Source organism: Arvicanthis niloticus, chromosome 9 (genome assembly GCF_011762505.2).
Source record: "Arvicanthis niloticus isolate mArvNil1 chromosome 9, mArvNil1.pat.X, whole genome shotgun sequence".
NCBI lineage: Eukaryota > Metazoa > Chordata > Mammalia > Rodentia > Muridae > Arvicanthis > Arvicanthis niloticus.
The window spans coordinates 3131629-3144067 of NC_047666.1; the positions used below are offsets into that span (position 1 = coordinate 3131629).

The following is a 12439-nucleotide window of genomic DNA, read 5'->3' on the forward strand; positions in this document are numbered from 1 at the left end:
GTTAGAATTTAGTGCTCTGAGCAGATACCATGACCAAGGCAACTTTTATAAAGGACAACATTTAATTGGCACTGGCTCCACAGATTCAGAGGTTCAGTCCATTATCATCAAGACAGGAACATGCCAGCAGCATCTAGGCAGCCATGGTGCAGAAGTTGCTGAGAGTTCTACATCTTCATCTGAAGGCTGCTAGCAGAATACTCACTTCCAGGCAGCTAGAATGATGGTCTTAAAGCCCACACCACAGCAACACACCTAGTCCAACAGAACCACACCTTATAATACTGCCACTCCCTGAGCCAAGCATAAACAAACCATCACATTCCACTCCCTGGCCCTCATATGTTTGTTCAAATGTGCTAGACTATGGAGGCCATACCTAAACATAGCATACAGCAAAATACATGAGTCTAACTTCCAAAACCCCCATAGTTTACAGCAGTCTCAGCAATGTTAAAGTCCAAAGTTCAAACTCTTCTGAGTTTCATCCAATCTCTTTTCTGCAATCCCCAAAGCAAGATAGAAAACCAGCTGGACAAACTCTAAACTTTGCACCTTCATGTCTGACTTCAAGGTGGTCTTCAGATATCCAACTCCTTTCTCATCTGTGTTGATTGCAACAAACTTCTTTCTCCTTGGCTTGTTCAGATATCCCATGGCTCTGGAATCTCAGTAATCTTGGGGTCTCCGAGGCAACTTCAGTGTTACAGTGTCTTGTGTCAATGTCTGGGATCCACATATAATGATCTGGGCTCCCCCAAAGGGCTTGTACCACTTCCCCAGCTCTGCCTTCTGTGGCACACTAAGCTCAGATTTATCCACTACATTGCTGCTGCTGTTCTTGGTGATCATGTTCTTGGGGTCTTCCACTGCAACTAGACTTCACCAATAGCCTCTCATAGGCTCTCTTCATGGTACTAAGCCTCAACTCCTTTGCATGACCCCTTCAGTATTGGACCATCAACTGCAACTGAGACTGCACTTTCACCAATGGCTTTCCATGGTCACTCACAGTGCCAAGCCCCAGCTGTTCTTCATGACACCTTCATGCCTTCATGACACCACCTGGGTGACTCTCACACATTACCCAGTAGAGCTTCTGTAGGAGGTACAACCTTGGATATCTCTGGAGCATAGATTATTTGTGCTCTCAGAAAACACTTCCCAGAAGATTTCACCACAATGATGCTATTTTTTCTTAATAACCACTAAAATTTTAGCTGCAGCTAACCAGCAACAGTTGTCCCAGTAAGCCTATCTATTCTGGACTTTAAAATTAGAGCTGTATGGCCAAAGAAGCCACTTGTTGGGGCTGAAAAATGGCTGTCATGTTCTAATAATTTCACCAGATTTTTTCCCCAACTTTTTCACTACCTAAGCTTGGCTGTCCTTTAACTTGCTCTGTAGACTGATTTGAACTCAGAGACCTGTATGCCTGTCTCCTAAGTACTGGTATTAAAAGCATGTACTACCTTCCTTGGGACTAAAGTTTTCATGGCCACTATGCCTCAAGATCTCCATGCCAATATCCAGGTCAGAAATTTGTGTCTTCCAGCCTCAAGATCTGGAACACAAATGAGCCCACCAATTCTGGGTCGTATTTCATTCCAGATGCAGTCAAGTTGACCACCAGGAATAACTATCAAAATAGGTAATAATAATAAATAGATAAATGACAAACATGTGATAAATAGACTGACAGATGGGTATGTAAACAATTGTTTCTGCAATAATTTTCCTTATGTAGTAAACTTTTTTGTTCTATCTTTGATGGTATTTGTGAGCTCATGAAAACATTTCATTCTTACCAACTAAGCATTTATTCCTGTGCTTTCCTAAGCTATTTATAAAAAATGGAATATAAATATTCAAATATATCTCTATCTATCTATCTATCTATCTCTATCTCTACTTCTACCTCTACCTCTACCTCTACCTCTACCTCTACCTCTACCTCTACCTCTATCTCTATCTCTATCTCTATCTCTATATCTATATCATTAATACCTTGATTAAAAACATGGTTTCTAAGTTCCATCCATTTGCTTGCAAATTTCTTTATTCATTCTTCAGTTGAATGACATATAAGGTTTTTTTTTAGTTTCTAGCTATTACAAATGAAGCTACTATGAACATAGTTGATCAAGTTTCCCTGTGTTTTAGTGGGGCATCTTTTAAGTACATTACCAGGAGTAGTATAGCTGGGTCTTGACTTAAAACTATTTTCTATCTGATTTAAATGTGTAGCTTGGTGTTCATTTGGCTCCCCTAACAGGTGGAGTGGGGCTGTTCCCATCACTGTTCGCTGCTAAAGGAAATGTGATTCTTTATTATTTTTTAATTGTGTGTGGTACTGTTAATGTGGACACCACTGCTGGATTTGGGAAATGAATGGTATTAGGGACCTTGCATCTTGATGCTCTTCAAGAAAAGCACACATGGGTCTTTCCATCAACATGCTTCATGTCTTCTTATATGAAAAGCTAAGTTTAAGAAAAAGCATTTTAGAGGTAGACAAATAGTAAATAAATTATTAGAGTTTGATATGTATGCTAAACTTTCCTGTTTGCAGGAAATGAACCATCACTCTTACATTTTTCTTTTCCGTGTATTTTAAGTTCAGCACCTAAGTAACAATCTGATATCAGTTCTATAAGATTTTGCAATTTATGAGGGCAGGATTAATGTATAAATATTGTGTTAGGTAAAATACCTTTGTTTAAAAATCTAATTATTACTCAGTAGAAGTCATCATTGTCACCTGTTAGAACCCAAGGTTTATCTGTAGATTGTCTTTGTAAAGCCCCATTTGCATTCCACCAAAGACAGATATATGTACAAACATGTGAGCAGACACAGATCATAAGGTTTATAGTTACCTCACTGCAGCATGAACTTTAGGAAATTGATATCACGTTTTCTACTACATTGGTTAAAAAAGTATATATATTCAACATGTCCAACATGCTAATATTATATTTAGTATAAGTATTAATATGTATTTAGGAGTATTCTTCCATAGTAATATAAGTCATTATTACAATAATTAAAATGATGATACACATAATATTGCTCAAATATTTATACAAACTATAAAATTCAAAAATATAATTCTATGTTTCAGAAATGCCAGCATAGGTCAAAAATTAGAGTTTTCTCTATCTATTTGGTTAAATTAATAAAATACTAGTATTTACTCAATAAATACATAATGATATATTTAAGACATTTATATGTTAATTAATTTACTCACTGTCTCTATCATATGCTCAGCAGTGGATGGTTATTCAGTGCAGACAGGAAATGAATGACAAGAGTTACAGAAACCAGGTCACAGTATTAGTGTAATCCATGTCAGCAGGAAAGGTCAGTGATAAAAGAAATGCAGATCATGTAGGGCACTCTTTAGTGGTCTTACTTCAACAGGGAGCCCTCTCAGCTAGAAAGGGTACCAACAACCTGTCACATTTACTGGATCTGAGAGCATCATGCTTTCTTATTAGAATATTGACTCACACAATGAATAACATCTCTCATAACTTCATCTTCAATTCACTGGAAAGCCTGGGGACTGAATATGAGTTTAACAAAATGATTGCAACTGATGATGTAAAATGTTTACATTTATCTATCCATTTGTATATATGAAGAAATTTGTCTTATATTACATTTGTGAATGCACATAGTCTCTATAAATTTGCATAGAAAATCTGTATTATATTTAAACATGTAACATGATACCCTTTTTTTCTTTTTTTTCTATTAGATATTTTATTTACACTTCAGATGGCATCCCCTATCCCCATTCCCTCCCACCCCCCTTAGGAAACCCCTATACCATGCCCCCTTTCCCTTTTTGCATTTATACATTTTTTTAAAAAATGTTAATCATAGGCTTTATAAGTTTGGAATTGTTCAATCAGAGGTGTAACCCACTGACCGACCTAGATATAACAACTATCTTTGACTGGTGGAGATACATGAATATCTGCCTCCCTGTCTCCCCCCTCTTTCTTTCTTTCATCACCTAGCTTCTCCTCTCCTTCTTCTCCTCCTCTTCTTACTCCTTCTCTTCCTCTCAGTACTCCTCCCACCTTAGCTCCTCCTACATATCACCCTTCCTGTTAAAATGAAACTTTTCTCTCAAAATACAATTAGAGCTTAATTATGCCAATTTGTACCAGTGAGGTATAGGAGAGTCCTAATACCCAGTCCATCCTTTTGTTGACTAACCAGCTCCTCTGTCATCTATTCTAACTAGAACATTTAGTTCTGAACCTGGCTTTAGGATGAATGTCAGCTGATGACCATCCACTCAAATCTTTTCTCTTAAGGTCAATAGCTATATGTTTTCAACCCCATCAGAAATCCAGAATGACTGAGTTAACTATAATTGTGGGAAGCACAAATCGTAGTTTCTGAAACTTAGCCAATTTATAGAGACCTCTGACCACCAAGACACTCGCTCTACTTCAAAACGTTGGAGCATCTGTTCTTCTGCCTTCTGGCCCAGGATCTCCTGACAGACCTTAGTGCTGCAGAATTATTAAGGGCTGATTACTCTGTCTAGGCAGATAAAATCAGTCGACTATTCTGCAAGTGTGTCCTTTTCTGGACAGTAAATTGTCTGTAGAAGGAAAGTGGCAATTCTTGCCTAGTGGCTGTCTCACCACAACTGGAGTAACTCCAAGGATGCTCAATTTCTTCTTAGAATTCAATATAGGAAGCTGTCCGGAGCAGACAGGTCTCTAATGAAAATGAAGTCCAATTGGTTCGTAACTTCTGTTAGTTTCATTGTGTCTTGATTTAGTTTCTGTTTCCATGATCTGTCCATAACTGAGAGTGGGGTGTTGAAATCTCGCACTATTATTGTGTAGGGTGCAATGTATGCTTTAAGTTTTAGTAAAGTGTCTTTTATGTATGTGGGTGCCCTTACATTTGGGGCATAGATGTTGAGAATTGCGACTCCTGATCATTTTTTTAAGTTTTCTATCTCCAGGGTATTCTCCCTTTGTGATTTCTTTATTGTTTCTACTTCCATTTTTAGATCCTGCATGGTTTTGTTTAATTCCTTCTCCTGTTTGGTTGCATTTTCTTGTAATTCCTTAAGGGATTTTTGTGTTTCCTCTTTAAGGGTTTCTATCTGTTCTTTGAGAATGTTATTTATGTCTTTCTTAAAGTCCTCTATCATCATCATGAGAAGTGATTTTAATTCTGAATCCTGCTTTTCTGGTGTGATGGGGTGTTCAGGGCTTGCTATGATGGGGGAACTGGGTTCTGATGATGCCATGTAACTTTGGTTTCTGTTGCTTACGTTCTTGTGCCTGCCTTTTGCCATCCGGTTAAATCTAGTGCTACCTGTACCTCTGTCTCTGATTGAAGCCTGTCTTTCCAGTTGTCTCGCTTGTGTTTGGTCTTCTAGGGGTCCAGATGTCTCTGTGATTTTTTTCAGCTGCACTGATTACTGTGGTATCTCTAGGATGCCTCAGGATATGGTGCCTCCAAGGTAGCAGTCCAGCTAGTTGTCTGCTGTTCTGGGTGCAGTGTCTCCTCTTGGATCTCTCAGGATATGTTGTCTGACACTCTGAGTTCAGTTGTTCCTCTGTGGCTCTGGGTTGAGTGGACCTTCCAGTATGTCTCAGGCAGAATCCGGGGTCCACACAACTGCAGACCTGGCAGAGGTCTGGTCTAAGCCTCAGACCCGGGAGATGGGCAGAAGGGGGGTGCTAGCTGGCAGGGGTGGGGGTGCGGCATTTGCTAGATTCTGAGCACTCAGGGCACCCAGCTATGAGCTCAGGGTAGTATGTGGGTTTTCCTACCTAAAGCTAGTTGTGGGATCTGTGGGTCCCCCAGAATGTGTCTGTCAGTATCGGGGTGCACTCACCAACAGGCCTCAGAACGGAAGAGGGGCAGCAGAGGAGGAAGGGGAGTGCTAGCGCTGGCTATGGGTTCTATGGATCCCCCAGAATGTGTCTGGCGGTATCAGGGGTGCACTCACAGGCTGGCTGGGCAGAAGTCCAGCCCAGGCCTCAGAGCGGAAGAGGGGCGAGCAGAGGAGGAAGGGGAGTGCTAGCGCTGGCTATTGATAACCTTTTTTATAAATGCTTTTTTGTAACTACAAATAAGTTAAGAACAAAAGATAATTGGCTATATATCTAGTTAGCTCTATAGTCATTTATTAATTATTTTACTTAACCTGAATCAGTGAATCTTTTTTAAAAATAGTAAAATATTTATAGTGTAGAGATAAGCTTGTTTAAAACACATGCCTGCTTTTCTTAGGAAGGATTAAAATAATAAAATAATTACTACCATTAATAATAATTAATTAAATAATGTATGCTCAAAGGGAAATTACCTGTAGACTTTCAATAGTATCAAGAGCTGCATTACATTGTGATTCCCCTTAGGTACAATACAGAAGCCATAGCTTTGGAAGAAGGACATTGCAGTGAAGGCCAGGATGCTTGCTCTCGTTGTGACACTTAGCCCATGTCAAATATGTGGCACATATCTGGTTCTGAATCTTTATTTAAAGAATACATATAGTTGTTTTACTAAAAATAATATATACATGAGATATTTATCATGAAAAACTTGTCTGACGTAAGTCTTGCATCAATCATGTATTTTAAGAAACATATACCTACCTATGGCTTGCCTCACTTGTTCTTATGTTCATAACGACTTGCTTGTGATAGTAGAATACATTTATATCTCAATCCCCTTCCACAGTCAGTTTTGTGGGCCTGTGAGGAGGAACTGTAGCACCCTAAGCCTACCCGTGCAGCCTATACCCAACGCATGAAAACCATTGTAGCTCTAATCCTCATGTTCTCTATTTGTGTCTTCACCTCCACTTCCTGCTTTCCCACTTCCCAGTGTCCTTCCCAATGTCTGCAAGTCCTTAGGGGTTTTCATCCTCCGCTTCCACTTCCTGCTTCCTCTATTTCCAGTGACTCTGTGAGGCCTGCAAGTGACTGGAGGTTTCTATCATTTCTCTGTACAACCTGCTTCTCCCCTTCTCAGTGCCAATATAATTTCTTCAATGGCCTGGAGATCTGCACCCTTCACCTCCACTCTCTGCTTCCTTAGTCCTTTGCATAGCAGACAACTCAGTACTCTTTGTACTCAGCTTCTTTGTTTGGTCTTTTTTAGATTCTATATGTAAGTATGTAAGTGAAGTCACACACTTTATTTTGTGTTTCTGACTTATTTTATGTGTATAATGCCCTCCAGATTTATCCATACAATAAATTTGAATATAGGAAAACAATAAGGCACTGGGAATGTAACTAATTTATTCATAAGCTATATACACGTTTTGCTCTTTTGCTCATAGGTAGGTTCTTTCTGTTGCTGACTATACACTTGAGACTCAGGATTCATGGTAGGGACACATTGTTGAGAGGCATTCAGTCTACAAATAGGAGGAAATGGGATTTGAAATCAACTAGTATGAACTAGAAAGACCTATTATGATGTGGAAAATCAATTGTTAAGTGTGAACTGTGAAGTTCACTGCCATCACTATAGTAGGCGTGATAAAAATGTCTTAGTTAATGCTTCAATGCTTCAAGGAAAGGTTTCTTGTCAGTTCAAAAACTTGGGTATGTCTGAATTTTCTCTAAGTACTGTTCGGTACACTACTGAAAAGGTTATGAAAACCTAATTCATAATTCGGGAGGAAAATAAATGCAAAAAAGTCAGAAACATTTAAGTTGACAATAGAACTTAAAAATCAGTCTAGGCTGGGGTTGGACCCTAAGGAATGCCCAGCATATATCTTATTTATCAACAGAAAAAATCTTTATTTTTGTGGACTCCAAACTTCTTATAACTCTTACACTGTATTAACCACTGTCATTACAAATTCTAAAAAAAGTCAACAGGCACATAAAACTGACTTCAGGATGCTCTGCCTGCAACTACACTTTGAAGTATCATTTCTCATGGACACTTGAAAGAAGTGATGGTACATCCATGCTCAGTGAGTGCCCTTATTTAGGGAAGTACATTCCTATGGTGAACATGGTGACTTCTTTAAGCGGAAGTATGCAGTTTTCAAATAAATGTGCATTAGGCATATTGCCAGAGGTCATGACAATGTTTGTGTTATTGTCTAATAGAAACATTTGCTTCTTTCTAGGAGCAATTTTTGATGAATCTGCTAAAAAAGATGATGAGGTATTCCGCACTGCAGTTGGTGACCTCAACCAGAATGAAGAAATCTTACAGACTGAGAAAATCACATTTTCTGTGACATTTGTTGATGGCAACAACCCTTTTCAAGCTGTTCAAGAAGGTAAGCCCACCCGTGGTCTATTGTTTATTTTAATTATATTATTATTATTATTCATTAAAATGCAAATAAAATATATCCATAAACAACAATGTAATGTAGGCATCACTCTGTGCCATCTCAGCTAATTAGATATCACTTTTCCAGAGAGTTCTTATCATGTAAGATTTTATGTTATATTCAAGTTTGAAAGCCTATCGTATGAAAAATTATTATTTGGATTGAAATATGATGTGAAAGAGGATATATAATTTACTGTCAGGAGCTTTATGGCATTGTTATACCTTCAGTAGAAATGTTACTTTCCTATAAAATATGACTTTCTATCAGAATTTTTGCTTTGGATTTTTCTGAGATTACTGCTGACTTGAGTGTTGTTACAACTTGCAATGACATTTCAGGGGTACAAATACAATGCCACAAGAAAAACCTGGAGACACTACCTGCAAATGAGCAGGGTTATGCTGTGCTCCTCGCATACAGACTATGGCTGTGTTTCTCCCAAGTTTTCAGACACTAAAGCAGAATCTTTTCTTTTCTATTCTCATGGGAGTGAATTAAAGTTCTCATTGACAAAAGTAATCTTTAATGGTGTTTCTCAGATTAGTGGAATTCTCTGTTTGAGTCTGTTAATCTAATTAAGCATTAATACCCTTCTTTGGTAAAGCACTCATTGCTGGGGAATTATTTTTTTTATGTTTGCTAAGAATCTAGATTTATTTTTGCCATTTCCCACATAGTTCAGTGTTGAAACATAATTCCTGCCGTGATGATATTAAGTGATGGAAGATTTGGAAGATGCTGAAGGCATGGCAATGAGACTTTATATATAGGATTAGTGCTCTTTGAAGAGGTAACAGGGGATGCTACACCCTTTGTCTTCAAAGGACACAACAAGGAGAAAAAGGAGACTGTTTCTGTGGAACAAAAAACTAGTAGACTGCAGACATCATCTGCTAGCCCCCTGAACTTTGCCTTCCAGCACTCAGAACTGTGAGCAGTGACTGTACATTCTTTATGAGTTACCAATTTAAAGTTTCTTTGTTATAATACTTGCACAGACTAAGACCTTGATCTGTTTCATATTTTATTGTGGCTATACACTTAGGATAATGAAGGTCAGCATAAATTTAGTCAGATGAATTGTTTCTGTGAATCGTTTAAATCAGATTTGGAAAAAGAAACAACAAAACAACATTTGAAATATAAATTTGTTTGGCAAGAAACAGTGTCAAGAGACTGATATTGAGAGGATGAGAAAATATCTCCAAATGTCTGGAGCATGAACCACGTTTATCTAGTACTCTAACTTTTTGATGTGAACCTTGTTTTATAGATGATACATATGCAATCATTTACTTCTGTTCATAGACTGGATACGACACTAATAGTCTGAAAAAAGGGTTCTTTTTTGCTGATTGGTGATTGGATAGTGGAAACAATATTGTTTTTGTGAAATAAACAGAATTAAGAATCAACTATTTTCAAAGAAAACTAAAAACTATGTTTAATGATAAAATAGATTTTGATTATTAATAACAGGATATTAATTCAAGGCCAAAAACATGCATGTAAATATTTTCACATTAATATCATAGCTTTACCACAAATTATTTGTATGCTGAAAATAACTTATGGAAGCATTTATAACATTTTCAATATTAGAATTGATAGAGGAGTTTGTAAAATAATTTAGAATTTGAGAAAGACATTCAATGGCTTATAGAATATATGTTCTCTCACAGTCATGTTCTCAATGAACTCTTTAGGATTTATTTTGTCACTTAGTTCTTCATAACCATGAATAGAGCAGAAAACAAAGACATCTGACCCACTTATCTTCCAAGTCTTGACGTGTCAATCTTCTAGCCAAATCACCCTCACAAAATGCACTGAGATTTTAAGTGTCTACCTTGGTTGAAAAAGTAGATGGGGACAAATAAAAGCAAGAAAGTAGATGGGAGGAAGTAATGATGCCTACACACTTTCCCTCATTGAAATAATGAGGGTTTATTTTAAATTCTGCAATAATTTTCTTTTAGACTTTGTGCATCCATTCTTCTCTGAGCTCAGTTCTAGAAACAAAAAATATTTCTCAACAGAATTGTAAGACTTGAAACAATTTGTCATACTGAAAGCAAATTGGGAGAGGTAATAAGTTGCCCAGATGGCAATTTCATATTTTACAAAAATGAAGGATATTGAAAGATTGCCTGAGTGGTATCTGATACTAACAAGTTGTTCTGGACCAGTTATTTGATGGTTTGCTCTGGGTGCTGAGCCTGAAACAAGTTACTGCTTTAGAGAAGTTGGTTGCCACTCTTTTGTATCTAGAAAGATTTGGGTTTATTTTATAAGTGGAAATAATTATTTCAAGATATACTGTAAAAATATTATTTAAAAAATATCCTACAAAAATTATGCAGGATAAATTAAAAGAAGAACAAGTATGGAATTAGCAGTTCCTTAAATTATATTAAGAAGTTTAGCAGAAAAACTATGTCAATAAAAATCCCATTGTGTGTGTGCGTGTGTGTATGTGTGTGTGAGTGTGTGTGTGAGAGAGAGAGCAAGAATAACTTTTTAGCTAAACTTTAAAATAAATTTAAAAGAAATTTAATATTACCAACTTTTTATAGGGTATAAAAAGTTCAATAGTGTTATTTATATTATTCATAAATAATTTCTAAAGATTTTACACAATTTATAGTGAAGTTAAAACTTTTCTATCTTTCTGTTTCATGTGCATTTATTTCAATGTTATATCACAATTATTGAGAATACAGTATCATTAAGAAAGTAGAAATTTGGTAAACAATGAATGATAGTAGAGGTCTAACAGACAAACTTGTCACACAAAAGACAAATAAGTTCTGATAGTTATCTATACTTTATTACAAAATTCTATTCACATATCCATATTAAGAGCAAAATTAGGGCTGGGATGTTAAAATATTTAGCCTACTGTGCATAGAAAGAAATATTCAGTTTCTCAGAGTCACTAAAAGATATTTTGAAGGGCCAAGTTTTAACATGTGAATTGTTTTATAGATAATAGTTAATAATGGAAAACTCTGTATCAGTGAATTCTAGTTAATATGGAGATAGTCCTCAATGACTGAAATTGTTCTCTGTCATTGCTATAGGACCTCAAGGTTAATATTCTATTGTAAAGTAAGTTTCTAAAAATTTATTATATGTTATTACTTTTTTCTTATAAAAAAACAACATTTAATTGGGGCTGGCTTACAGTTCATTGGTTTTGTCTATTATCACCATGGTGGGAAGCATTGCAGAGGGCACGCAGACATGGTGATGGACAGGAGCAGACGGTTCTACACCCTGATCTGTAGGCAGCACAGAGAGACTACATATCAGTTACAAAACAAGATTAACTTTATATTCTGTGATAAACAATGACCATTTTGATAACTATAATCTTAGTTCATACATCTAAGTGAACAATAGAGAAACATTTATATCTGACAAAAATAATTTAAAATTTTCTCTCAACAAATCAGTTTCCTTACTTCTGGGTATATTTTATAAGTTATTACTTTTATATAATAAATTATTCAGTAGTAACCAAGGACAAATTATTTTTCACACTTTAACAGTGGATTGTTCCTTGTTTAATTTTTGTTAGTTTTTAATATTTTTTGGAATATATTTTGACAACCAAGGAAAGGATTTTTCTGCTTCCATATGGCATATAGTAGATCAAAAATCCACATATATTTCTAAAACATGCAGTTAACTATGTGTGAGTGTAAATTTGAATCAATTTAAATTGTTAAGTATGTAGTTTAATCTATTATAATTCCAGGAAATGAATTAATTCTTATAATTTTTTATAATACAAGCAAATATCAGCAATGAAGAGTCAAACAGGAACATAAGATCAGTGTTAGTTTTAGTTACTACATTAAATCCAACAATAAAATTATAGACACACGCATACACATAGAAACACACACACATATATATACATTGTGAAATATCAAAAAGTGTCTGATTTCAGAAGTATTATAAAGAATTAAAATGTTGAAAATGAATGTGTTTGTTATGTTTTTACATGAATTATTTATTCAAAGAGCATAGTATAATGAGAGGATTCTGCTCTGGATGATAAACATT

General features: G+C 36.1%; 1 protein-coding gene across 2 annotated transcripts in view; it reads left to right on the forward strand.

Annotated features, from left to right (window-relative positions):
• Positions 1-12439, forward strand: part of Grid2 (glutamate ionotropic receptor delta type subunit 2) — a 1355396-nt gene that overhangs the window by 223505 nt on the left and 1119452 nt on the right. For both annotated transcript variants that reach the window (XM_034512535.2, XM_034512534.2), the window contains exon 2: positions 8150-8305. In XM_034512535.2, the coding sequence (XP_034368426.1) occupies positions 8150-8305 (156 nt within the window). The remainder of the gene's footprint in view (positions 1-8149; positions 8306-12439) is intronic.